The sequence below is a fragment of the Rhinolophus sinicus genome, linkage group LG03, assembly GCF_036562045.2.
Source record: "Rhinolophus sinicus isolate RSC01 linkage group LG03, ASM3656204v1, whole genome shotgun sequence".
Taxonomy (NCBI): domain Eukaryota; kingdom Metazoa; phylum Chordata; class Mammalia; order Chiroptera; family Rhinolophidae; genus Rhinolophus; species Rhinolophus sinicus.
In genome coordinates, this window is record NC_133753.1 from 166,956,694 (window position 1) to 166,982,586 (window position 25,893).

Sequence of the window (25,893 nt, forward strand, 5' to 3'; positions counted from 1 at the left end):
AAATGCCTAATATTAGGTAATGAATTAAGTTACTCATCCTGTGCCTAGCTCCTTCTTATCCACTTCTTGTAGCAAAGGGTGGCTGAGGATAACTCTGTGAAGGGAAATAAATATACTTACACATATTTACAGACAGACATATCCATGGCTTAAAGAGAGAAAATAAAAAACTGTGGGAGAAAATGTTTTAGTCATTTGCCTCTTATCTCCCCACATTTATAAATATGCCTTAACAGAAGACAATAAAATGCTTTGCAAATAAGGAAAGCCTACTAATACTCCCTAAAGACAGCTGTCACTACTAGATTTTGGTGACAGCCAGCTTTCTGAAGAGGTATATCTAAATCATGGACTTTTTTTAAAAAAAAGTTAAGAAATCCAGAAAAATCATAGGTCCTGATTACAGGTTCTGGCACAATCTCAGTAACAGTTTTTAGACATAATGTCCTCTCAGTTGTAAACTCACATATGGGTCCTTTACTGGCCAAGTTCAGAGCAAATTTCTTCATCCAATCCCAAAACCCTATCTACTCCTTTCTGATCTTTCAACAGTTTTCGAGGAGTCAGCCTTCCTTCTTTCCAGAAAGCAACCACCCATTCTTTCAACTTCATGTCACTAACATTACTCATCGCAGTGGAGGAATAGACAAGGGTAAAATTTTGGAAATAGCCCAAAGGTTCCAAATTTCTTTCAAACTTGTCTAAATAGTTCCCTAATCTATGACTGTCAATTTTCTCATGTTTTGGAAGTTTCCTTGCTTTGTTCATTCATTCATTCATTCATTCATTCATTCATTCATTCATTCATTCACTTCTTCATTCAACAAATATCTATCAAGCACCTACTATGGGCCAGGCACTGTTCTGGACTTTAGGGATAGACACATCAGGGGACCAAGCTATAATGGAGTTGAGATTCTAGTGAGAAGAGATGATTATAAACAAATAAACAAATATAATGGCATTCTAGTGAGAAGAGATGATTATAAACAAATAAATAAAAGCAATATACTAGTTAGTGATAAGTGACATGAGAAAAATAAGCAGTTGTGGAGAAGGAGAAAGCTGGTTGGGAGGGCTGCTCGTTGCATGGGGTGGTTAGTGAAGCCTGCTCTGATAATGTACACTGAGCAGGAAGTGAGGGGGTACACTATGCAGATATCTGGGAGAAGCGCCCTTTGGGCAGAGGAAACAGGAAGTATAAAGGTCCTGAGTGTGTTCAGGGAATGGCTGGGAGTTGGCGTAGCTGGAGCAGAATGGGCAAGGTGTGTGGGGTTGGAGGAAATGAATTAGATAAGACCGGTCTAGGGCAAGATCAGGGCCTTGTCGTCCATTTTAAGGGTTCTGGCATTTACTCCAAATAAGATGGGAAACCATGGAATAATTTTCAGCAGAGGAGTGATACGATCAGATTTAAGTCTTACAAGGATCACCTTGGCTGCTATGTTGAGAACAGACTGTAGAGGTCAAGGTCATAATCAGAGAGACCAGTTAGGAGACTATGACAATAATTCAAATGCTAGATGAGTTCTTGTCTTACAAATTTATATATTCAGCCCTGTCTGGGTTAGATGTTTAAGCAGGATGTTCACCTCATGGCCAGCATTTTCTCGGACTTATTCATAACCAACTGAGATCTCATTTCTGTACATGGACAAACATGTCCCCATCCACCCACACCCAAGTCAGCTTCTGGGACACTATTCAAAGGGAGGAAGACATTTGGCCTTTTGGCTTTCAAAGATTCTTCCTTTGGGCTTCAAATGTGTTTTTCGTTTTTGTTTTTTGTTTTTTTAAGGAGGGCACAGCTCACAGTGGCCCATGCGAGGATCGAACCGGCAGCATTGGTGTTATTAGCACTGCTCTCTAACCTACTGAGCAAAACAGCCATCCCAAGGGCTTCAAATGTTTTTGCAGGAACCCTGCATTTGTATCTTTCTTTTCTTCCAAGGTGTCTCTGACACCTCTAGGTTTGAAAAATTCTCTTCTATCCCTTTGTCCTTTTTATTTTATTTTTTTAAACTTTTTTTAAAACTATTCTTGGTCTTACCTGTGAGTTATATGTTACCAAAGCAGGTCTGGCTTTCCTTGGCAGTCAGCCTCCTCACCTGCGCTCAGTGGGGCCTGAAGTGAGTCTTTCTGTAGCTCATGTGTGCCATGAGGCAGGTGATGTCATCGCAGGGCACCAGTGCCTCATTCTTCAGCATTGGCAGAATTTGTTCTGCGTACTCTATCCCGCAGACCTCCTACTAAGTTTCTATTTCCAGTCTGAGAGATGCCTCTGGTCTAAGAACTCATTGTAGGAGCAATAATGATTGACAGGCCCTGAGCCTTCATTGCATTTTTCAATTCCGACCACCTTCTCCCATTACCTATGCCAGAGGTTGCTGGCAACTCACCAGTCATATCAGCTCACAGATGTTTCATTTGGCCCATACAGTACTATTGAACATTTTTGAATAATTTCCAACACTTAAAATGATGAGATTTATATAAAACCCTGAATTTTTCACTTCCCTTGAAAAATTGAAGAGTTGGCTAAACTGGGTATGCACGTTCCCATGGCAACGGTAAACTGGAGTTAAGCAGCAGCTGCTTCATCTGAGAGGCCTGGGCTCTGTGGGTCTCCACAGCTCCACCCAGTCTATTTCCCTAGTCATGTTCCCTGCTTGCTGGGTCCCTCTAGATATTTGAGTGCAAAACCCAGGGTTTCTACTCTCATTCTTTTGTATCCCAGGAGCCTTTCCAAAATTATTTAGAGGTCCTCAAAGCCCTTGAAGAATTTCTAAGGATGAGAGTAATCTTTTAAAATTACACCTTAAAATAAAAACAATACCACCTCCCAACATATAGAAAAAAATGAGACGTAACTTTCAAAAAAAAATAAAAAATTATTCCTTTCTTATAGCTTCTCAAGATAAGAATCTAAATTGATTTTGGCTAGTTGTCCAGCTTAATGCAACCGGGTAACCACTGGGTGTATACCTTGACCTTCCCGTTGGCCTAGCCCTTCCCATTGGCCTAGCCCTTCCCATCCACAATCTCTTCTAGCAAAGCCTCCTGAAATAGGATTTGTAGAAAGACCAACAATGCAGTACTACTGTGGACAGAGATACTGGTGCTGGATTTGCCATTGCCACTTCTGACCTAATGCCAAAGTCTCTCATGCCTCTTAGTCCATTTTCAGATACTATCTGCATGGTGAGAAAGGAATTCTTCAGTATCCCATTAGGGTTACCGAGCAGTGTCAAATCTGTGAGGTACAACTGTGTAAAGGTTTTATTTTTTTCCAGTCATTGCCTTCAACCATGCTTCAGTCATTCTCCATTTCTTGTCATTTCATACCATCTGGGATGGATCCCATAAATTTCCAGTCACTTTGAGCCATTAAAACTCAGTTATTTTAAAGTATCAATCTCAAATTTGGTTTAAATCCCTTCCCTCCTTTGTGATCTTTCTTGTGTGGCCCATGTAGGACTCTTTCTGAGAGCCATGTAGCACCCATCTGTTCCACCCTTCCCTGACCAGGAATTCCGGCTCTAACTCCACCTCTTTCACCTTCCATTTGTTTGTGCCACCACCCCACAGCTTCTTGTTACTGGACTCCTCTTGCCTGGAGTTCAGCACTGTGGGCAAGGCAGGTTGCCTACACCTGGTGCCTTTCTGCGGTACCCACTTGCCCACAGTCATCTTGCTCATCTTTGCCACCAATCCGTGGTAGAGGACACTGCACCTTCTCTCCCTCCTGGTGTCTTTCTTTGGGTGCTTTCTCTCCCACCCTGGTAGGTACAGGGACAACTCAGCCAGCTTACTGCTCAAACAGATATCTCCCAGGGTTCCGTCCATTCCACTAGGAATGTGAGTCTTGGAGGCCCCGGCCTCTGAGCTGTCCCCTTGGAGCCTCCCTATCACATGCCTCAGTGACAGGAGTATCCTCTGCTTCTCTCGGGAAGGGGAGTGAATCATCTCTTATCTAAACCGTACAGTTTCCCCGAGGACAACGAATCCATTGGCTCTCACCCTGTCCTCTCCTCAGTTTTCTGCCCATCAGACTGGGGGCGGAGGGACAGCCACATGTGGGAGGGTCCGTTCTGTAGTCTCTTTATAAGCCCTGAGGGAGGTGTCCAGTCCATCATTGGCTCTTCTTGTCAGAGTACAGGGACTTTGCGATTTCACATGTGTTGTTCTCTGTTCTGAGCCATGGTGCCAAGTCTGGGAAAGCCCTGCTCAATATCCTGCTACACTGTTGTAATTGATCTGGCTGAATCAGCTAGGGCATCGCCAGTTATGAGTGACAGAGAACTTGACCCAAAATGGCTCTGCCAGTGAGAAATTATATTGTCTCACTTAACTAAAATAGTCCAAGAGGGAAGATCTGGCTTCAGGCTGCATTGATTTCCTGGCTCAAATAGCGTCCCCTCGTTTCTAGCTTCACTCTGTTTTCTCTGGATGAGAAATTGGAGGTGGAAGAGTCTCAGGGTAGAGACCCACCCAGGGCTCACATCATCACATGTCAGCAAAAGTGAGTCTGCTTTCCCAGTTGCTCAAAGAAAAGTCCTGGAATGTGACTTGGTGTGCCCATCCTCGGCCCAGTGTTTGCAGATGGCTGATGCCACTCCAAAAGCCAGTTGAAGTTTGGAAATAACTTTTCTCCATCTCTTCTTCTTCCTATCATACCATCAAAGGAGGCCAAAGACGCCCCAGATCCACCCTTGTTCCAACATAATCTGAGGGCTCTAGATACATTCTAGGACCCATATCTAAGGTGTGAGCTGGCAATATGATGGAGCTATTTCTGGGTTCCAGAGGGACATAAAGAAAAGTGGTTAAAAGTTTGGACCCGGAAGGAGGACAGAACTGGATCCAGATCCAGGTCCCGCCAGAGCAAGGAAACTTGGGCAAGTACTTATCTTCTCTGACACTCAGTTTTCTCAGCTATAGAATGGAAGTGTTAATAATGCTGTCATTGGGATGTTAAGAGGATAAAGGGAAATGTGCCTGGTACAGTTATTACATAGCACCTGGCAGTCAGGTAATCAATAAATACTATTTTTATTGCTAAACACTTACTCCTTTGTGTACAGAGACCAATACTATGAAAAAATGTGCTAAATGTTGAAGGTCCACCTGAACTTCTTAGAAAGGACCAATTTGATGCTGTATCCCCAGGAGGTAAACAGATTTTCCTGCCGATTCTGAAGCTCATGCTAGAGTTAAACTAGCAGAGATTCACTCATGATTTCCTAAGAGGAACAATTGGAGGATGTCTCCAATTTGAGCCACCTATAAATTTAGCAACATCCCAGGATATTGCTGAGGCATAGATTTGTCTCCACAAAAAGGGGAAGTTGAAGCATTTTTGTTTTGTTATTTAAAGCAAAGCAGTCTTGCCCAATTTTCATATTTTGTAAGCAAATTGTAAAAACATTGATAACATGAAATATTGACTCCATGAATAAAATGCATTTTTAACATTTATTTTTTAAAACTTAAACAATACTGAACTTCAACATCAAAGGCTTCTTTTTCACATTAGCTAGGAACTGCTCTTTTGTGAAACCTAAGATGTTATTTTCTTGAGAGACAGTAACAATGAAGGTATACTATGTGAATTATTTGAAATGTTTGGTGTAACCACATACATATAAAATGTTTATATATTTAACAGCCCATTATTTCCAAAGTTTCCATTTATTCTGAAAATAAGGTATCAATTGGCGCCCTCTGGTGGAAGTGATTATTTTAGATTTTTGAAATGAAAATTACACAATATTGGGCCTATCTGTCCTAGATGTGTTTTTTCCAGACACTTTCGATGACTTCAAATAAGTCATGTAGTTTTTTTATGCATGACGTGCACGAGAAGACTTTAATATGTAGCATAATGATGGCCTTCCCAGATTTACATTTTAAGACTGTTTTCTCTTAAGTGGATCTTGATTTGTTATCTGATTCAACTGTTCTAACAACTTTAATCAGAGCTCATTATGTACGTTTATATTTCACCTCAAAGAGTTGAACCAAATAAGTGCACTGAAATACAAGTCAAAATACTTTCCAGAATCTTTAAACTTATGGTGTCTTCCCCAGTACTTTTGTCCTCCAGCATCTGCCCTGCCCACACTTACCCTGATGGCCCTTCTCCAGGGACAGGTCTTGGCTCAGCTCCTAAACCGGTTTTGACCAAGTGGGAAATCCTCTGCCAGCTTTATCCGCCATGGCCACCTCCATCTCCATGGCTGCTGGCCATCCTTGCTGTATGGAAGAATACGAGGTCAGACAATTAAGTTCACGAACTTGTTATAATGATGTTGCTAACCTTTTTTTTTTATATCAGAGGGATTATTCATTATGAATTTGTACCAAGTAGACAAATGGTTTACCAAGTTTACTATTTGGAAGTGCTGGAAAGGTTGCGTGAAAAAGTTAGATGACCTAAACTTTTCGCTAACAATTCATGGCTCTTGCATCACGACAATGCACCAGCTCACTCGGCACTGTCTGTGAGGGAGTTTTTAGCCAGTCAACAAATCACTATATTGGAACCCTCCCTGCTCACCTGATCTGCCCCCCAATGACTTCTTTCTCTACCTGAAGATAAAGGAAATATTGAAAGGAAGACAGTTTGATAACATTTCGGGCATCAAGGGTAGTACGACAACAGCTCTGATGGCCATTCCAGTAAAAGAGTTCCAAAATTGTTTTGAAGGGTGGACTAGGCACTGGTGTCGGTGCACAGCTTCCCAAGGGAGTACTTCGAAGGTGACCTCAGTGATATTCAGCAATGAGGTAGGTAGCACTTTTTCTAGGATGAGTTTGCGAATTTCATTGTCAGATCTCATATAAAGAAGAAAAGTCACACTGGTCCAAGGCTGACAGTGATTGTTGGGCTATAGAATTCTCTGGTATTCAAGGTATTCAAGGAGCAGGTGGCCACCTGCTTAGTGGGCACATGGCAGAGTGCATTCAAGTTCACTTACTTGGACTTGGTGATCTTTGTGGTCCCTCCCCACCCCGAGATTCTAAAGCTCTTCTCTTTACTCAGTGGCCAGCCCACTGAGTGAACTCATCCCTTCAGGTGCTCCTCTTCAGTCCCAAAATGACAATATGGATTTGACCCGACTCCTTGGAGCCCCGGGCTGTACATTCTTGTGGAATTACTCTATCCCATAAACCCTCAGAACCTTCAAGGGTGACTCAAAGTGCACGTTAGTCAGGACACTGGACCATAACAGAGACAGGAAGCCCTTTCACCATTATTTTGAAACAGTTATAAAGAATAAAGGAATATAAAAATTATCTCTAGTAGAAAACTGGGAGGCATAATGATGGGTGAGATGCCGATTCCGATGGGGAGACGGGCAATGTAGAGGGTGTAGGTGCACATTTTCGAGGGAGACCTGAAGCATCCTGGGTGAAGGACAACATGTGGCCTTGTGGCACCAAGGACCCAGATTCAAACCCTGACTCTGTTACTTAGCAGACGAATGATCCCAGGTAAATGTCTGGACTTCCTTCATCTGTAACACGATGATTATACTCAGCTTGCAGGGTTGTGGTAAGAATTAAATGACATTAAAAAATGCAAAGCACAGAGTGTGGTTTGCACAGAAGACACTCAAAAATGCTAGCTATTCTCCCTCAGGGGAAGGAACAATATAAAAGGTAGAGTCATGGTCAGAAAGGGACCTGAATGTTTAAGGCCCTACAGGCACGGAGAAAAAAATACTAAATAACTGTTTCTTGGGTATAATTAAGTTATGTTCATTGGTTATTCCTGATAGCCTTACGTTATAAATGAGGGGATTATGTCTGCATTGATTGGGCCACATTTTGACCTCTCAGCATTTGGAGTCACACGGGTAAGTGCTCTGAGCTAACTCAGAATTAAATATCTGTATGAGCAGAACACTAATTTGTACCTCCCTTGGCTTTTCATTAGGGACATCTCTGAACCCTGTTGGCAAAATCTTTTAGGAAACAACAGCTCCATGTCCCCCGTTCTTTACAGTGAGGGAGCATTGAGAATCTAGTACAGACCGTAGTTCAAAGTCAAACTATCAGATTGGTCAGGTCTGCAAACTGGGTGATCACAATTTATACGAGGGATAATTTCTGAAGACTCAGTAGCATTCAAAGGTTGAATAATTTAATACAAAGTATATTGGAGGATGGGATTTGTAATTATTAGCTGAAGTGGTGCCATCATGTGGCAAGAGCAAAAATAGCATGCACTCAGAGCCAGTTCTGAAAGTAGAAATTTTTGATTTTGATAATTGAACTAATTCATTTTAATTAATGTATTTAGATTTAAATTACTGTTATTTCAAATACTACACAAAATGAAACTTTGTTACTGTTTTTCAGTTGGATGAACTTCAAATACATGTAATTCAAATGTGCATAAAATGCAAAAGGCCTATAATTTAATTTTTGTGATCAGAACCTGACATAGACAACAAATAATAAAATAGACTCCTGGAGCTAAGTGAAATGTGAGGAAGTCGGGCCCTGGATAATCTTAAATAAGCATTAGATTGCTTTTCTCTGCCTAGAACTCTAGTAAATAGTTTGATTCCCTGAATAAAAACAGAGTGCTAAGAGAATTGGCCAGCATTAAAAATAGAAAGGCAAGGTTTCGTGATCAATATCAAAGGTTGACTGGATGCAAATTTAAATAAAAGGGAAGTAATTTCAACAGGATACATCCACAACGAGAGAGAGAGAGAGAGAGAGAGAGAGAGAGAGAGAATCTCTCAGTGGAGAAGTATCAGTGCATACCTGGAAGTAGAAGAACAGCCTGTGTGGACTGGTATCTAATGAGGCAGGGTAGAGGGAGTTGGAACATAGTTTAATGTTTAAGGAGGATACAGATAAGGAGATCTAGATTAGGCCTCATAAACCTGAAGCTGGAGAAGAAGCACAGTGGTGTGTGTGGAAATGAGAACACAGACCAAAAACAAGAGTTTTAAATTAAAATCTATACTGAGAAATGTTGACCATGAATTCCCAGCCACCACTCTCTCTGTATGCACCGAACTTCAGGCAACCAGACTCTTACGACCAAAATACAAACCAGAATGTCTCTCTCTGGCTTCTATTCCAAAATTATATGGAAAAAGCCTCTCCTTCTGGCTAAGGTAGAGTAATATGTTCCAGATTTACCTTTCCAATTGAAATAGCTAAAAATTGGACAAAATACTGTGTTTCCCCAAAAATAAGACCTAGTTCAACAATCAGCTCTAATACGTCTTTTGGAGCAAAATTAGTGTAAGACCCGGTTTTATTTTACTATAATATAAGACCTGGTCTTATATAATGTAATGTAATATAATATAATATAATACCGGATTTTATATTAATTTTTGCTCCAAAAGACACATTAGAGCTGATTGTCCAACTAGGTCTTGTTTTGGGGGAAACATGGTATGTCAAACACCATTCTTAGAACACTGAGAAAACCTTAAAAAAGACATCATGTACACAGGAACAAAGGTAATTTAACAGAAGAGACAATGAATACTAGAATGCCATGGAGAAACATCTTCAAAGTACCTAAAGAAAAAAATTGTCAATCTAGAACTATGCAGTTGGATGTAGTGCTTTATGTGTCAATTAGATCAAGTCAATTGTTGTAACCAATCTTCTATTTGCCTCCTGATTTTGTCTGCTTGTTTGTCTATCAGTTATTGATAGACATGTGTTGAGATCCCCTATTATGATTGTGGATTTGTCTACCTTTGCTTTTAGTTTGGTCAATATTTGCTTTACGTATTTTGAAATCATGTTATTTGGTATATACTAATTTAGGACTGTTATACCTTTCTCCTGAATTGACCTTTTCATTGTGATGTAATGTCCTTCTTTACATCTTATGATACTTCTTGTCTTAAAATCTATTTTCTTATTTCTTTTGGTTAGTGTTTTCACAGTGTATCTTTTTCCATTCTTTTCTTTTTGATCTGCCTGCTCTCTTCTTGAGCTCTCTTTCTCTGTGCCAGGCTTTGGAACATGCCCTCAAAGAAAAAGCTGGAATAAAGCTTTTTCAGCTTTATTATAGGCTCACCACATATGCTTTCCTTCTCTCAAGCACCTTAGCCCTGCTATCCAGTGCTTGCAGACAGTCGTTTGCTATGTCTTGCCAGCTATTTTATTCTTTGTGAGAAGGTAAGCCTGCATCCAGCTACTCCATCATGACCAGAACTGAAATTGTCTCATCTACTATAGCTTCCAACATTTTTCTATTGTTGTCTCTTCTATTTGTCTCAGTGGATTTAGGCCTTTTTGCTCCTTTAATCATAAAGTTTCAGAGATAGAAGAGGTAAACTTACGTGCTCAACCTGCCATGTTCAATCAGAATTCTTATCTATGATCTGCTGGAGTTTTTCCTGAACTTACATCGTTGCACAGTTGCTTGCCTTCCTTCCCATCCCTATTCATTCTCTCCCCCCCCCCCCCATTTCTAAACCAATGTTATCTGGAAACATTTTCTTAATAAATCACTTTTATATTACTTCTCATTTCAGGTTGTGCTTCTGGGGAACCAGGTCTAAGATCATTTATTATACTGTAATATTTACCTCTTAAGTTAAAATGCATGAATATTCCATAACTATAGTTTCCATGATTATTTAAACTTGGTTATATATTTAAATGGATTCAGTCCTTTTTACAATGGTTTACATTTCATTGTCTTTTTTTTTTTAATTTATTGGGGTGACAATTGTTAGTGAAATTACATAGATTTCAGGTGTACAATTCTGTATTACATCACTTATAAATCCCATTGTGTGTTCACCACCCAGAGTCAGTTCTCCTTCCATCACCATATATTTGATCCCCCTTACCCTCATCTCCCACCCTACATTTCATTTTCTGTTTGATTAAATTTTATTATGAGAAAGGTTTTGTAACATGGTATGTGTGTGTACTATATTTCTCACAATCTTTCATATTTGCCCGTTGTCTTTATAGTTGAGTAACAGTATGTCAGAATGTAAAGCATTTTAGGCTCAGTTTCTTTCCCTCAGCATTTTTGTAGACATTGACAAAATGTATGGATGCTGGATGGTTTTGTGAAGAAATCAAACAGTAGCTTGATTTTCTTCTACTTCTAATTAACTTTTTTTTCTTTCTGGATACCTGAAGAAATTTTATCCTTAAAATTCCATAAAGACCAAAAAATATTTTATTGTCCATTATGAGGTTTCAGGATTTTATTGGAATACACTGTGTGCTTTCACTCTGTAGTATAAATTCCTCTTTATTTGGGAAAATTATCGATTATGATTTAAAACTCATGTCATATTCACTTTGTTCAGATTTCTCATTCAGAGACACAGATTATGTTCTATGATCTTTGTACCCACTCTATATTTACTATGTTCTCTATAATTGTTTATCCTCTTCTCTTTCTGGGTTCATTGTAATTGTCTCTAGCATTTCCTCTAGACCTATAGTTCAATAAATAGCTACTAGCCAAACGTGGCTATTTAAATATTAATTCATTTAAAAACTTTTAATGTCAAATTCAGGCCCTTGATTGTACTGACCACATTTTAAGTGCTCAGTAGGCACTGTGGCTACTCTGTTGGATAGCACAGTTATAGAACATCCCAATCATTGTGACAGGTTCTCCTGGACAGTGCTGTTCTATGCCAATAATTGAGTTTCTGCTGCTTGTTGTATTTTTCCTCTTTCTTATATATTTATTGCTTTGTTCTATAGTGTTCATATGTTCATCCTCAATATTTCCTTATAACCTTTATTTCTATCTTGTAGTTTTATCATATCCTTGAAGTCTTATACAAATTTGTGTCCTTATAAATTCTCTCATAGTGCTAATCACTCTGGAGGAACGTTCCCTTTGTTAGGGGATTTGCTTTCTACAGCGGTGGTTTATTTTTTTTTTCATCTATCGTTTGCATACTACATTTTTTCATATTAGTTTTAATTTTTGCTGAAATGTATTTTCCCTTATTTGTTTATATATTTTTTCTGTTTGTTTCTCATTTTACTGATACTTAACATGGAAATATTTGTCTAGACCTATTTATGCTGATTTTAATGTGGTTGAATTCCTCTTTGAAAAAAATGCCCGTCTTTTTTTCCTTACTTTATGAGCACCACTGTAAAGATCAGCAAATATGGCTGACAATTTGGGACAATTTGGCCCATCTTCTATTTTTATAAATAATTTTATTGAAGTGGAGCCACACTTATTCATTTACATATTGTCACTAGCTGCTTTCATGGTGCAATAGCAGACTTGAGTAGCTGTGACAGATATCACGTGGCTTGGGATGTCTAAATATTTATTATCAGATCCTTTATGGAAAAGGTTCGCCCACAGCGCAGGTATGGAGATGGAAAAATTATCTGTAGCCTGAGGGCATGGGGTGGGTGCCAATATGGTTGAAAGGGATTTTTCTCAGCTAGGTTTATATGCATCCTCCATTGGTCGAACTTGTCTCTGTTCTCTCTTTCACTATTGTTTTAAATAACTGGGTTTACTTCATAATGCCCAGGATCTCTTCTTTATGTCCAGGGATAAACTTGAGCTTCAGATCATCCTCAACATCTAGTTAGATTTGGGCATCAGAAACTTTTGCCACTTTTAAGGAGAAGCAGCCCTGCATCAGCCATTTCTATTCCCAAATTGCTGACTGGTGTGTGAAAGGTGGGGTTGAGCACCTCTAAGACAAGGAGGATTTTTCCTGGGCTATCCAGCAAGGGCTTTGGGCTCAGCCTCTGCCTGCACCTGCAACTGCCTCAGATCAATTTTTTTTTAAATTTTTATTTCTGAAGTGGTGGGTTTTCTATTCCTATAAAGATTTGTGCTTCACCAACTCCCCTTTAGTAAGATTTTTCAGGCTTTTGTTTTCCTCAGGTCTCCCTCTTAGGAAATTGAGTATTAGGAAAGTGAATATTTGGAGCTTTCTAAATCCCACACCATTGCTCCTTAAAAGAGCTTTGTTTTTCATTGGATAACGACCCTTGTATGGTGCGTTTTTCTTTTGGTTTTAACCTATTTGTTGTCCCTATCATAGATTTTGCAAAAATAAAATTTTGAGATCTAGCTTTCCTCTGCCATGTAAAACTGGAAGACAGTATATTGGTTTCAGAATACGGCAATGAAGGGCATATTTGCAAAAAGTTACTTTCCACTTGTAAAGTGAAGAATTTGCAGTTGGAATAACTAACCACAAGGGGGCCTGCTTCTTTGAACTTCTTAGAATAAAGTAACAAGTATATGTAGTTTATGCTGGGTTTTTTTGTTTTTATTCAAGACGACCAATGAAAAAATTACACAAGAAGAATGTTATATTTTGTTAATAATTTCATTCAATCACAAAACCAACTCAATAATATTTTGTACACCTACAAGTTGCAAGGTACTACTAGGCTGTTTATTAGTAAACTCTCATGTCTTTACAAGCCACTTAGTATAGAAAGGTGTTTGAAATTCTGAGTGATCTCTTAAAGTGAGTAATTCCAGAAGGGTTTATGTTGAACTAGTCTTTCAAAAAATAACTACTGCATCTATTTTTTAATGAGAAATGCAAATACCACCAAAACATTTTAAAGATGTTAGTCAAATATCTATAGATCTCACACCACACTGTTCTAACATCCCCAGACAAAGATGTTTTCATTTTTCACAAATTCTGCTACAGTTAATAATAAAGGGGTACATGTGGACTGAGATTTGAAAATCGATGTCCTCTATATTTTTAACATAGCATGTGAGTATAGGCTTCAACTTGCTTAGGAAAGCTTACTTACTTAAAGTAAGTGCAGAAAGTATGCCAAGTAGAATTTCATGAAGAGTTCCTGATAATGGGCCAAAACATATGACCAGATATCTAGGACTAGATACTATTTAATAGCTGAAAATGATGGCAGAAAATACTTGGGCAAAATAAGGAATTTATTATCTCCCATAACTGAAAAGTCCATGGGGTAAGATCACGTTGGCTTCCTTTTCAGCCCTGTTTGTGTTTGGGATACTCAAAATGGCTCAGAGTAGATGCAGAATCCTGTCTTTGAAAGTGTGTTTGAGCGTGTGTGTGTGTGTGTGTGTGTGTGTGTGTGTCTTCCCACAGCAAGTATAATAGAATAAAATCCAAACTGGCTTTCAGGACTTCCCAGGATCTGGGTTCAGATTCCCTTTAATCTCTTCAAAATCATGTCACCAGCCTCTCTTCCTTTTTCTTATATTTCAGTCATACTGGCCTCCCTTTTATTCTTCAAAGATGCAGAGTCCTTTTCTACCCCAAAGCCAGGTTGCCTCTATCCAGAATGCTCCACCCCCAGCACTGCACAAGGCCGCCTCCTCTCATCCTTTAGGTCACAGCTCAGATCAAGCCAGTGTTCATTCCCTCCTGACCCTAAGGAATGTGCACCTGCTCCACCCTTACTCACAATAAGCACCTAATAAATATTTATAAAATACACAAGTTACTTTTAAAGGTCAAGCAACACAGAAATTTAAAAAGAGGAAAGCAAAAGTACTTTCTAAATCATCCACAATTCCACTAACCAGATACAGTAAATATTATCATTGTTATGAATGTCATTCCATCCCTCTTCTCTGGGCATTAAAGTTACATAATTTTTTAAAACTGTAATGACATTATTTTTATTTTTTAATTTATTGTTACTTGAATGTAACAACAAGATAACTGAAACTGAATTAGAAATCATCACATTTTTATTCACAAGACATAGTTGCCCCTAACAGCTCCTTCTAAATTAAGAAACCTTATGAAAAACATTGAGGCTTGAATCTATGTTTTGTAACTATATGTCCGATTTGGGGCAGTTTAAAAAAAAATATTCTGATACCGTTTACATTTTATTCGTATTCCATAGCCATAATCACACAATTGATGTTTTTGTTTTATATTTAAATGGATTATAATCTCACTTTTTTTTCCCCATTAACTTCTGTATTACTAAGTTTTTTAGTTTGATTACTCTCTTGACTGACTGGATTTTTGCCCAAGGAGATTTTTTAAGGATTCTTGGGTAATTGTATTTTTTGAGTTTTTGCAGGTTGAGGAGTGTCAGGCTTTGGCCTTTATGAGCACCAGCTTGGCTGTATGTAACATTTTGGGTCATGTTTTTGTTCTCAGCCTTTTAAATATTGCACACCGCCATTGCCTGGCATTGGATGTCATGGACAAGTCTAAGGCCATTGTCATCATTCCCATTTTTCTGTCTGAATATGAATATAATTCTTTATCCTTGATGTTTAGGAACTTTACCAGAATACATGTTGGAGTTAAGTCAGTTCCTGTTAATTTTTCTTGCCATGGGTTACTACCTGGTATCCTCAGCCTCATCTTCCACTACTTCCTTGCAGGCGGCACACTCGCCTTGCCAACTAGTTGCCCTTCTGTGACCTCATTACGTTGCTTTGTAGCCCTCTGGCTTGACACAGGCTAGTGAAATTCTCTCATCCCTACCCTCACTCCATCATTTGCTGCTACTCATTCTAGTAGATTTAGCTCAAGCGTCTGTCTCCTCAGTGAAGACTTCCCAGAACACACTTCTCAGGTGACCAGCCATTTTCCCTTCCGCCCCATGAAATGTTAACGTGTATCCTTTGTATGACATTTGGTACACGGAGTTACCATTAATAGGTTATGACTGTCTCGCAACTACTACTATGGGCTCCAAGGGAAGGGACGCTTAGTTTATATCCACAGAACGATGCAAGCAATTTAAAATAGAGTTCTTGTTGGTAAAAAGTTGGGAAGGTCGGGTGGATAGTATGCAAATTACAGGAAAAATGTAAATTTGATAAAATTTGAATGCTCTGATAAGTTGAATGCCCTAAGTCTTTAAAGAACAGTAATCATATACCGGATGGCAGGGTAGATTAAAAAAAAAAAAAGTGTTAAAGGGCAGCCTAAAGGAGTGGAAAAGCCTAACTTCCATAACGCAGGTAGCGAGTGTCTAGCAGAGCCTGGCGTCTGCTCTCCCACGCCTCTGCTTCTCGTCCGAGGTGACTGGCGTGCATGTCCCTCCCATTTCCCATTTAGTGACAACTTTAGCTCAGGGTTGCCACCGCAACCCACTCGCGAGTGAAATACTAAGCTTTCCGTGGAGCCGCCGCAGCTGGAGCCCAGCGGAGAAAACACCCGGGCGGAGCTAGTTCTGCGCATGCCCCTGCGGGCGGAAAGGCGGGGTCAGGTTGCGCCTGCGCGCTCGCTCGACCTAGGGTCCCCGCCCCCGCGGCCGGGGTACTGGTGCAGCGAGCTCCGGAGGGATGGTTCCGCGGTGCCAGGTAAAGGTGGGGAACCCTCCTGGACGTTTCTGTCCCACTGCCCACTCCTTCCCCGCCCAGCCTCAGGCCTGCTCAGCTGGACCCCGCGTCCCCCTACAGCCTCTTTAGCCCGTGCCTAACGTCCCGGGCCACTGTGGCCCCTCCTGGCTTTGGAGGCTTTGCTCTGGGAGCCCCAGCAGAGGTCAAGTCCACTTCCCGAATTCTTAGTGTTCGGGTGACGGCGTTAAATACTGGCTGGTTTCTGAAGGCACCCTCTCGACCTTTGTTTGCCCTTGGTTCTCAGATTATTCTTTTTGACGAAGACAAGTTTCAACTTAAAAAGATATGCACTTAACTGAAAATCGGTGCGTTTGTTTGTAAACCCTTGATTATTTGCAACTTCTGGTTATTTCGTAGAGAATAATTTCCACTGAGTGGCAAGTGGGTTACTTTTCTGGTCAGATCCCTTAGATACCAGGCTGACTGCATAGGTTTGTTTTAAGAAATACCAGTTTATCCTGTATTTCAAACCCACCTGCTTTAAGTGTCAGGGTTTGTTATGTAACTTAATCCTGGGCAGCTGGGTTCAGTGTAATGCAGACTAGATTCAAAGGTCATGTGACAACCGTGAAAGACGTGTTTTTAAGTTTCTTGTCATTTATTTTAATTTATTTTATTTGTGTCATTCACCTCTTGACTCAGACATTTGTTCACTGTTTCAGTGTTTATAAAAGGTGCTAGAGTTTTATGTCAACTAAAGACCGACTTCATGGTTTCTAAGAATATATTGTTAGGATTTTAGTTGTGGCACACTTACATTTGTAAAACTAAAAAGCATCCAGAAGCTTAGTCAGAATTGTGCTTAAAACATAAATATTTTCCAAAATTTGAACTTGTAGATATACTGAAATTTCGGTGGGTGATTTGTCTTTAACTTATAAATTTTGTTTTTGATTAAAGTGATACATTTAGAAAACTCAGCGTGGACTGTCAGAAAAGGACTATGGGTTGTTATTAAGGGCATTTTCTTTCCTTTCAGGTTGAAGTGTTGTATTTTGCAAAAAGCGCTGAAATAACAGGAATTCGTTCCGAGACCATTTCTGTGCCACAGGAAATAAAAGCATTGCAGCTGTGGAATGAGATAGAAACACGACATCCCAGGTAGTTAAAAGTTAGTAGAATGCATATAATTAACACTTTTTAATATTTCAAAAAAGTGTCAATTAAATGATAAAAGTGAAAAAACGTTCACATTGATTTCCTTAATGTTAGAAAGGGTCCATAGTTCTATTTGTCTGGAACTACAACTGAAACATAAATTCTAGTATTTAAAAATGCACAATTCCTTAAGGAAGGTTAAACATATTTTACTGAAAAACAATAAGCTGGGATACTCACAAAGGGACATGTTTATATTTGTTTTTGTGATTTACACAATACTGAAAATGTAGATTCTGCATTTCTATAACATTAAGTAAAATTGTTAAATTCTGTTAAAAATGTGTGCTTTAAACTTTTATGTTCCACCACTTCTTTAGAGAACACAAAATAGAAATTTCTGAGATTAAAAAAAGAAAGAGAGAAAACAAACCCTAGCTGCTACTGAATTTGAATTTGTGTAATACTTTTTTTCTGGTATTGAAAATCAGTCATTTTACTGCTGTTGTTCCTATCTCAAGTTCTTTTTGGAGCAAAGTATAAAAGTGGCTTATTTGAAGGTGTTTCAGGAATAGTAATAGTGTCACTTAAATCCCCATAGATGTTTAACTTGGAAATCCTAGTGCTGTATAAAAGATATTCCACAGTGTATTTTCGAAAGGAATACTAGTCCTTGATTTGATATCTTTTAAGTTGCTCTCATAGTGCCCTGATAATCAATGACACATGGTGGGGCCTCTGTCCCACTTTGTTGTCTTTAACCTTTTACCTCTAGGAGACACCTGGTGTTGTGAGCACTTGCGTACCTATTATATACTTAGTGTACCTATATACTTAGACAGAAGGCTCCTGGGATTAGGAAAATTTTTTGTTTTCTCTTTAAGTGACTTTGCAGGTGATGCTTTGTAAAGTAATATTTATGTATGTTTTTAATTGCAGCAGAAGAAATTTGAGGTCTAACACAGCATTGATAACTACTCATCATACTTTTTTCCCTTCAGATTGGCTGACGTCAGAAATCAGGTGATATTTGCGGTTCGTCAAGAATATGTCGAGCTTGGAGATCAGCTCCTCCTGCTTCAATCAGGAGACGAAATTGCCATTATCCCCCCCATTAGTGGAGGGTAGTGCTTTTGAGCCACTTGAGTATGTGAGAAATGTTTTTCTTAACCAATCATATGGAGAAGGAGCATACAGATGATAACTTGTGTATGGTTTACTTTAACTGTATACTCTTCATAAGTCTGTCTGCACCAGCTCTTTATTAAAGCAGCCATTGTTTATTGGTGCAGACAGACTTATAAATACCTGCCTATCATTTCTGCGTGGATTCTGTTATAAGCAGTTTAATGTCAATTTGATATGTTCATCCAATTCACTTAACATGATTTTTTTGAAATTTTATTCTGTGTCAGGCACAGTGCTGGATGCTGGAGCATTAATACCTGTATTTTGTAGGAGGGAAAATCCGAAACTCAGAGAAGTTACAAAACTTATCTATGATCACGTAGCTAATAAGTGACAGAGCTAGCATTTGAACTCAAATTATTGGATTCCCTGTGTACTTTTTCACAAATATGCTTACTAATACTGGATGATAGCTCATCTGGGCACAGAGAAATGTTGAAAAACTGCATAGTTGAAAAATAAAAAGATGACTGCGCCTAAAAAGAAAGCTTGCCGTTTTCCAGGTGTATAAATAAACAGCATCACTATTGCAGCTGTGTTGCAGGTGGCTGTAGAACCCATATCATCTCTCCATCTTTCCAAGCAACATAGTCCATATCTGAGTAGGATCACGTGTAGGAACGTTTCTCAGTATATTCTGGAGAGGCAGAATGAGGCTTAATTTTTTTGTCAACTGAAGAATAAGTAATATAGAAATTAGCAATCATGCATAATTAAAAACGCTTGATAAGTTAGGAATAAAAGAAAACTTTCTTAATTTGATAGGGTTTTGCTCTGCAATCAAGAGTAAATATCATACTTAATGGTAAAACTTTGGTTTCATTATAGAAAGGAGCAAGCCAAGGATTTTTTCCTGTACTCTTCTAGAGGGCAGTGCCGCAAAAAGTGAAGAGTAAATATTGCAAAGCAAATTACCCAGCCTGTTCACAGAGATTGGATCTTTCTTAGTCCTACTATTTGGAAATAATAGAATTCCTTGTTAGATATGTATCTCAATTTTATTTGGAAACTGGTGATTTTAGAAAAATGCTATTTTTCAGAGTTCAGAATTTATTCAGTAAACAATGGGCTGCCATTAAAGGGAAGGGTGTGTGTGTGTGTGTGTGTGTGCGCGCGCGCGAGCGAGTGAGAGAAAGAGAGAAGGAGGGAGGGAGGTGTGAGGAGAGAGACTGAGATTAGAGCTATTCTTTGGAAAGATTAGGAAGTTTATTCAATAGTATTGAGATTACTTGAGTGTGTTTGACAGGGTTTATAACATGTAGTTTTAGAATCTATACCCTTACAGAATCTAGTTGTGGGAACTTGGTGTGGTTTGAAGTTAATAGACTGTGTTTGGGCTGTGTATATCTTATTGCAAAAAAGAGAGGTAGAAGAAGGTCAGGTGGCATGTCCAGGAGATTGAAACATCCTGCAATCCAGTGGTATGTGAATAAATGTTCTTTTCTTTTCAGTAGGTGGAAAGCGATAGGGAAAAGAACATTGGATGTAGTAAGATTCCATGGTTGGAATCACCTTGAGTGAGTCCTTACCTCCTCTTAGCCTTCTTTCTCTTGTCTTCCAATGTGGATGAAGCCCCACAGGATTTATGATTATATCCAGACTCCTCATGGTCTGCAAGGTCCGACATATCTGCCCAGCCTCAGCTAATCTGTTCTCTCCTTTGCTCCCTGGGACCCTGGCCTCTGTAGTATCTGGAACATGATATGGTTTTTTCTTGTCCCGAGCCTTTGCATTTGCCATTCCCTCTGTCTCTGGCTGTGGGTCTGTCCCCTGTTTCTTTATAGGGCTGCCTTCTTATCTTTCAGGTCTCACCTCTAAATGTTACTTCTTGAGAGAGGCTTTGCAGGATCCTCTTATCCCCCACCCTCATGCTGTCTGAGAGCCCTACTTATTTCCGTAAGTTACCCCTACTTGTGATTCCTATTTATTGCTTTGTTTTTCACATTCCACTTTAAGCATCCTGAGTGCAGAAGCCAGGTCTTTTGTTCCCTTGTCTATGTGTAGTGTGTGGGTTTAGTCTCTGGCCCTTAGTGAGTGTACTAGTAAGTGCTCGATGAACAAATGGAGAAATGCATGGCAAAGGACTTCGTACAACCTCTGGTGAATAGGCCTGCGGTTCGTTTAATTTATTTCCTCAGTTACTTAACTGGGATTGTGCCCCGTTGTGAAATGAAACAAGTTCCCGTGGAGTCACCATCATATCTGCACTCCCTCACTCCTTTTTAGAATAAGGAAAAGGCAGTTCTAGGTGTGGTGCTTGGTAATATAGTGGTTAGAGGTGATGTGCGTGTAAATGGTGTCAATACCTGAATCATACTGTGATGGGATCTCCCAAGAGCAATTCCAGATTTTGAATAAATTGTCATATGAGGGAGGTAGATTACATTTTTAAGTGATCATGTTAATTCCTTTTGATCAGGTAAATTCCTTTTTGTATCATGCTTGATTCATTAGGGGTATTTAAATATATTGAGTTTTGCTGAAATTTTACTTGATTAATTTTATCATTCAGATCAAATCATACCTTCTAACACTTCTAAGGTAGAAAAAATATGAATTGAAATACAGTCTGTAAGTTGGGTATTTTGCCCTTAGTACCAATGTTAAGGTTTATTAATGTCTTATTTCTAGGAAAGATATGAATGAAGTTGAAGAGAAACCTAAAGATATCATAAAATTCACTGCTGAGAAACTTTCAGTAGATGAAGTCTCCCAGTTGGTGACTTCTCCACTCTGTGGTGCAATATCCCTGTTTGTAGGTGAGTTGTGACTTTCCCCAGCATCTATGGACGGCACAAGACAATAGAAATTGCAGGTGTTTCCCATGTTCATTGTTCACAAGGGACTACAAAATACTGTGCAGTAATCCAGAATTACCCATAGTGGTGGGTAGAAATTCTTTTTAGCTCTTGTTCTATTTTAGGAATTTTCAAATTAACATGTTAAAAGCATTTTAAAAAATAGGATGAAAGTTGTCATTAGCAGAGAGGTTTCTGTGTTTTACAAATACTGAGGGGAAAAACAGTGATGATAATAACTTAATGATAATCCTGGGAAAATAATGTTTTCCTTTTAAGTGTCAAATGCTGTTAGAAAAGGAAATATATCCTGGTTTCTTTATGAGTGTTTACCTTGCCTAATTAGTGCCATTTTGTTTTCTTATCTTTGTGATAATTATCTTTTGTTTTTTAATCAAGTTCTCATTTTAAAACATTTCAAAGTAATTTTTGGAAAAATTGATATGCGACCTGTCTATTAAAGAATAATCCTTTTTTTATTCTGTTAATGTGCAATTTCTATTGTAAGGGGAAACCTTATTTTAATTGCTTTTTGTTTGTTTGTTTGTTTTAGGGACTACAAGAAACAATTTTGAAGGGAAAAAAGTCATTAGCTTAGAATATGAAGCATATCTACCAATGGCAGAAAATGAAGTCAGAAAAATTTGTAGTGACCTTAGGCAGAAATGGCCAGTCAGACACATAGCGGTGTTCCATAGACTTGGGTATGATTTCCTTTGTCAATTTAAAGTTAAGCATAATTGTTTTCCACCTTTGAACTAATTTTGATTCTGGAGTCTTTCGTGTAGTCTGTCTTCCGGTGAGGGAGTGTGTATTATTCTGGCAGACATTGGAGACACCTCCCCACGCTTTTAAGGCTGCTTGTTAACGTTGTAACATTTGGAGAGTGCCAGATACTGTAACAGAGTCCACATGTGCCAAAGTCCTGGGCCCTGAGCCGAATAGCTTCTGCTAATGTGTGTTGAAATCCTTGAGCATTGTTTTGTAATCTTTTAAGAATTGTTTTGTAGTTTGGACTCTGTGGATATGATAGTCTATTAAGAAATTATTATTATTTGATGTAAATGCCTTTGAAGGTCATTAAATTAGTTTGCCTTTTTGTACCACTAAGGGATTGTGGTACACTAAGGGAGTTCAGGATTTCAAAAGAACCCCGCAATTGAAACAACAGTTATCACATTTTATTAATTGATGTTATCAATTCTATTTAATGTTTGTTGCTATTTACTATTTTAAATTCTATGTTATAGTCATTATTTGGTAACTTTGTTTCTCAACGCATTACCTGGCACTGTGTCTTGTTTGTTTGAATCAGATTATTTGTTGAATTAGTGAAAGGTCCTTTTCTTTTTGGTGCCCATCAAACAGGTTTGGTGGTGGATAGATGCTAACAAGTTAGCCACGGCCTTGGTACCCCTGCTGCTGAGTGCAACGGGGATGGATTCTGTTTTCTAAACTAAACTGAATGTTTAGTTATAAGTATGCTTCACTGGAATTTTTTTTTTTGAAGTGTAATAGATTCTTTAACATGTTGATTTAGAGAAGAGAATAACTTTTTTCCTTCATTTTGTTACAGCTTAGTTCCAGTGTCAGAAGCAAGCATTATCATTGCTGTGTCATCAGCCCACAGGGCTGCAGCCCTCGAAGCTGTGAGCTATGCCATCGATACTTTAAAAGCCAAGGTACCCATATGGAAAAAGGTAAGTTAAGAAAATAATCTAATTTTGCCTTTGGAGATGATTTTTCTGAGGCATTTTTGAAGGGTAGGGCATAAGAGTCCATACAGAGTTTGTATTCATGGGTCTTCCCTGACTTTTATAGAATCTTGTTTTCTTTATCTGTGAAAGAGTGTTTATATAATGTCTTTTTCCAAGGTTTGTAAGCATGAAAAAATCCATGCCCCAAAGAATACATGGCATGGAGTAGGCCTCAATAAGTGGTAACAATTAACATCCCTAGTCTGGATTGTTCCAGTATTTCATAGATGAGGCAGCTTCCCTTGGAGTAGAATTCCCTTGAATGGGAGGGTCTTTGCTTTGGAAAGTGGGAATAATGCATGGCTACTTCAGCAATGGCTGAAACAGAGATCCTTCAAGGCAAAAGAACCTTCTCCTAGAGCTCCTCCTTTTTTATGGAGAAGGGTGGGGTTTTGCCTCCTTGGAAAATATGCATAGTGAGTGAATTTAAGGACTGGAAATTCTACCTTGTTTTTTGTCAGTACATAAAGCCCATCAATACGTGCCAACAATTCTCTGGCTACATAGAGCATTCTGAGGAGAGGAAAAGACCCGACTCCCTCATTTCTCCCCTGATGTAGTAACATTGACAGTGGGATTGTTCTGTACTCTGAGGTGTGTAATGACTTAAGGGTCTAGAATTGCCCAGAGCTTTGATGCTGGTAGCAAAGCTGAGGAGCGAACGAATCTGCTCTGGATCTGAAGGCCAGAGCAGAGGACCAGAGGGTGAATGCTTCATAGGAGCTGTGGTCACTACTTCCTAGAGATGAGCTAACTGGACTCGGAACCAGGGCCTGTGAAATTTAGTGGCCATATTTTCTGACTAAAAACTGAAGCCCATTGTTATGAGGGAAAGCTGTGGGATTAGAGGACAGGATATGTGAAGCTCAGATATCTGGTTCCTTGCTGTGAACAAGGCTGCCACAATTTTGATAGACCAGGAGGAAAACCCCTAAAGAGGTAGAAGTTGGAGAGCATTCCAAAATGAGTTGTGAGCCTGGGTGGCGAGGTAGCTTTCTTACCAAGGAGGAAGAATGGATGGCCAGCCGACAGAAAGTAGATGAAAGGGTAGGCCCCCAAATTGAGGGAGCGGGCAAGAGGTGGGACATACTGTCCTTATTATCATTTGCGAACTAGTGGGACTTTCTTTGTGCTTTTCTATCTATAGAAGGTGGAAGGGGTGTACAGTGGTTCAGAGAGCAGTTGAATTTGGCTTCCTATCCCTACAGAAATAGAACTGACTAGAGAGTGAGAAGAGAAAATGTTATTTTCTTAGCACCCTCCCTTCCAAAAGTTATCTGAATTCTAGTCTGGTTCTAGTCTCAGTCTGTGCTTTGAGATTATCTGTGGTCCAACAAGGGGCGGGCAGGTAGGGAGGGCGCAGAGCAGTTGTCACCAGAGCACAGCTCAGACCTAGTTATTTAAGAACTCTGGGTGGTCACTTAGTTTCACAGCTAATGAAAATATCCCTTCTGCCTTTGGACAAGAATATTGAGAAATGTTGAAGATGTAAGTGTGTTTGGAAAGAAAAAGTTTAAAGACCTTACGTTTTCCCGGCACGACCTTGCCCAGGCTATCTCCCGTCCTTGTCCCAAATAGAATTCATTGTTTATTCTGTTCTGTGGTTGCACCTTGTCTTGTTAAGGCTTCGTTTGCTGTTTCTCCTACTGGATTGGCAGTCTTTACCTATAGAGAACATGTTTATTCATTTTTCTGCACTCAGTGCCCTTATATAAACTTTTATTGAATTGTTAAAAGAGGAACAGATTTAAATAGTTGTGATAGTGATTTGCTTCATTATTCAAATATATTTGCACTTATTAAAATGATTTATTTTGAATACCTATTATGGTTCTATTTTTAGGAAATGTATGAAGAATCATCGTCATCTTGGAAAAGAAACAAAGAATGCTTTTGGGCAACAAGTGATTAAATCACTTAGGTTTTTAGTCTGCATTTTAAGTTTGGTAACCTTATCTTTGAGTACATTTTGATTTTTTTCTCCGGAAGTTAAGATAGTTTACTGAAGCATGATTTCTTATGTTATACCGGTGAGAAAAGGAGGACGAAAAAAAGCAAAATAAGTGGGTGTCTAACACTGGAACTAGAGATAGAGGAAAGCCTTTAATGAAAAAAAAGGAAGAATAATTTAAACATGAAGAAAGATGCTTGTGGCAGACCTTTTATTGTATGCCTAAGTTCTAATTAAAACTCGACTCACTGAAGTATGGCCCCTCCTCACTGACTTTGTCTCAGCACCTGTCCCCCCGGACCCCTACCTGCATATCCTGTGATGTCACTGTTATTGGGCAAGCATTATGGGAATGTTGGCAGAACTGGAAAGTATAAAAAGTCATTATCGGACAGTCATGATATGATATATATTTTTTAGAATCGATATATTTAAAAAATAAGCCAAATAAAAACATGATTTAAAAAGTTTAAAAGCATTATTTTTGTGTTTTTTAAAATTCAGTGGTAATACCTAAAATAATGTATTTCATAATACAGAGATTTCTAGTATTTCAGAACTGTCATCTTACCATAATACTTACTGTGCTTTATTAGTTAATAGTGTTGTATCAATATACAAATCAGCATAAAATTGTTGTAAAACCAGGCAAACTGAGTAGCAACAAGGTTGGTTTGTTATACTGTTAGTTGATATTTAAAAATTTCTCCTGCACTCCCTTCCCTACTCCCATCCGGTGACCGCGTACGTAGTTACTGAGCATATTAA

At 38.9% G+C, this 25,893-nt stretch overlaps 1 protein-coding gene across 11 annotated transcripts; it reads left to right on the forward strand.

Moving 5' to 3' along the window:
- The first annotated feature begins 16,145 nt into the window (after window positions 1-16,145).
- Window positions 16,146-25,600, forward strand: MOCS2 (molybdenum cofactor synthesis 2). 11 transcript variants are annotated; one of them, XR_012495148.1, is made up of 8 exons: window positions 16,146-16,294; window positions 17,313-17,434; window positions 18,433-18,577; window positions 20,425-20,515; window positions 21,251-21,378; window positions 21,971-22,121; window positions 22,994-23,117; window positions 25,018-25,600. XR_012495148.1 is itself a non-coding variant. In XM_019736236.2 (8 exons), the coding sequence occupies exons 5-8, from the start codon at window positions 21,258-21,260 to the stop codon at window positions 25,084-25,086; spliced, it is 465 nt and encodes a 154-aa protein (XP_019591795.1). In that variant the 5' UTR covers window positions 16,616-16,638; window positions 17,313-17,434; window positions 18,433-18,454; window positions 20,425-20,515; window positions 21,251-21,257; the 3' UTR covers window positions 25,087-25,600. The 11 variants fall into 11 exon arrangements, 10 of the variants coding, with proteins under 10 accessions (XP_074185048.1, XP_074185052.1, XP_074185051.1 ...); XM_019736236.2 differs by lacking the exon at window positions 16,146-16,294 and adding an exon at window positions 16,616-16,638 and having other exon boundaries at window positions 18,433-18,454; XM_074328947.1 differs by lacking the exon at window positions 20,425-20,515 and having other exon boundaries at window positions 18,371-18,454.
- Window positions 25,601-25,893: the final 293 nt, after the last annotated feature.

Excerpts from the sequence above, each read along its gene's own strand:
- MOCS2 (XM_074328947.1), top strand. Across the intron at positions 17,435-18,370 it reads ATAGAAACACGACATCCCAG|CAGAAGAAATTTGAGGTCTA; the intron begins GTAGTTAAAAGT and ends TTTTAATTGCAG. Across the intron at positions 18,455-21,250 it reads TGGCTGACGTCAGAAATCAG|GAAAGATATGAATGAAGTTG; the intron begins GTGATATTTGCG and ends TCTTATTTCTAG.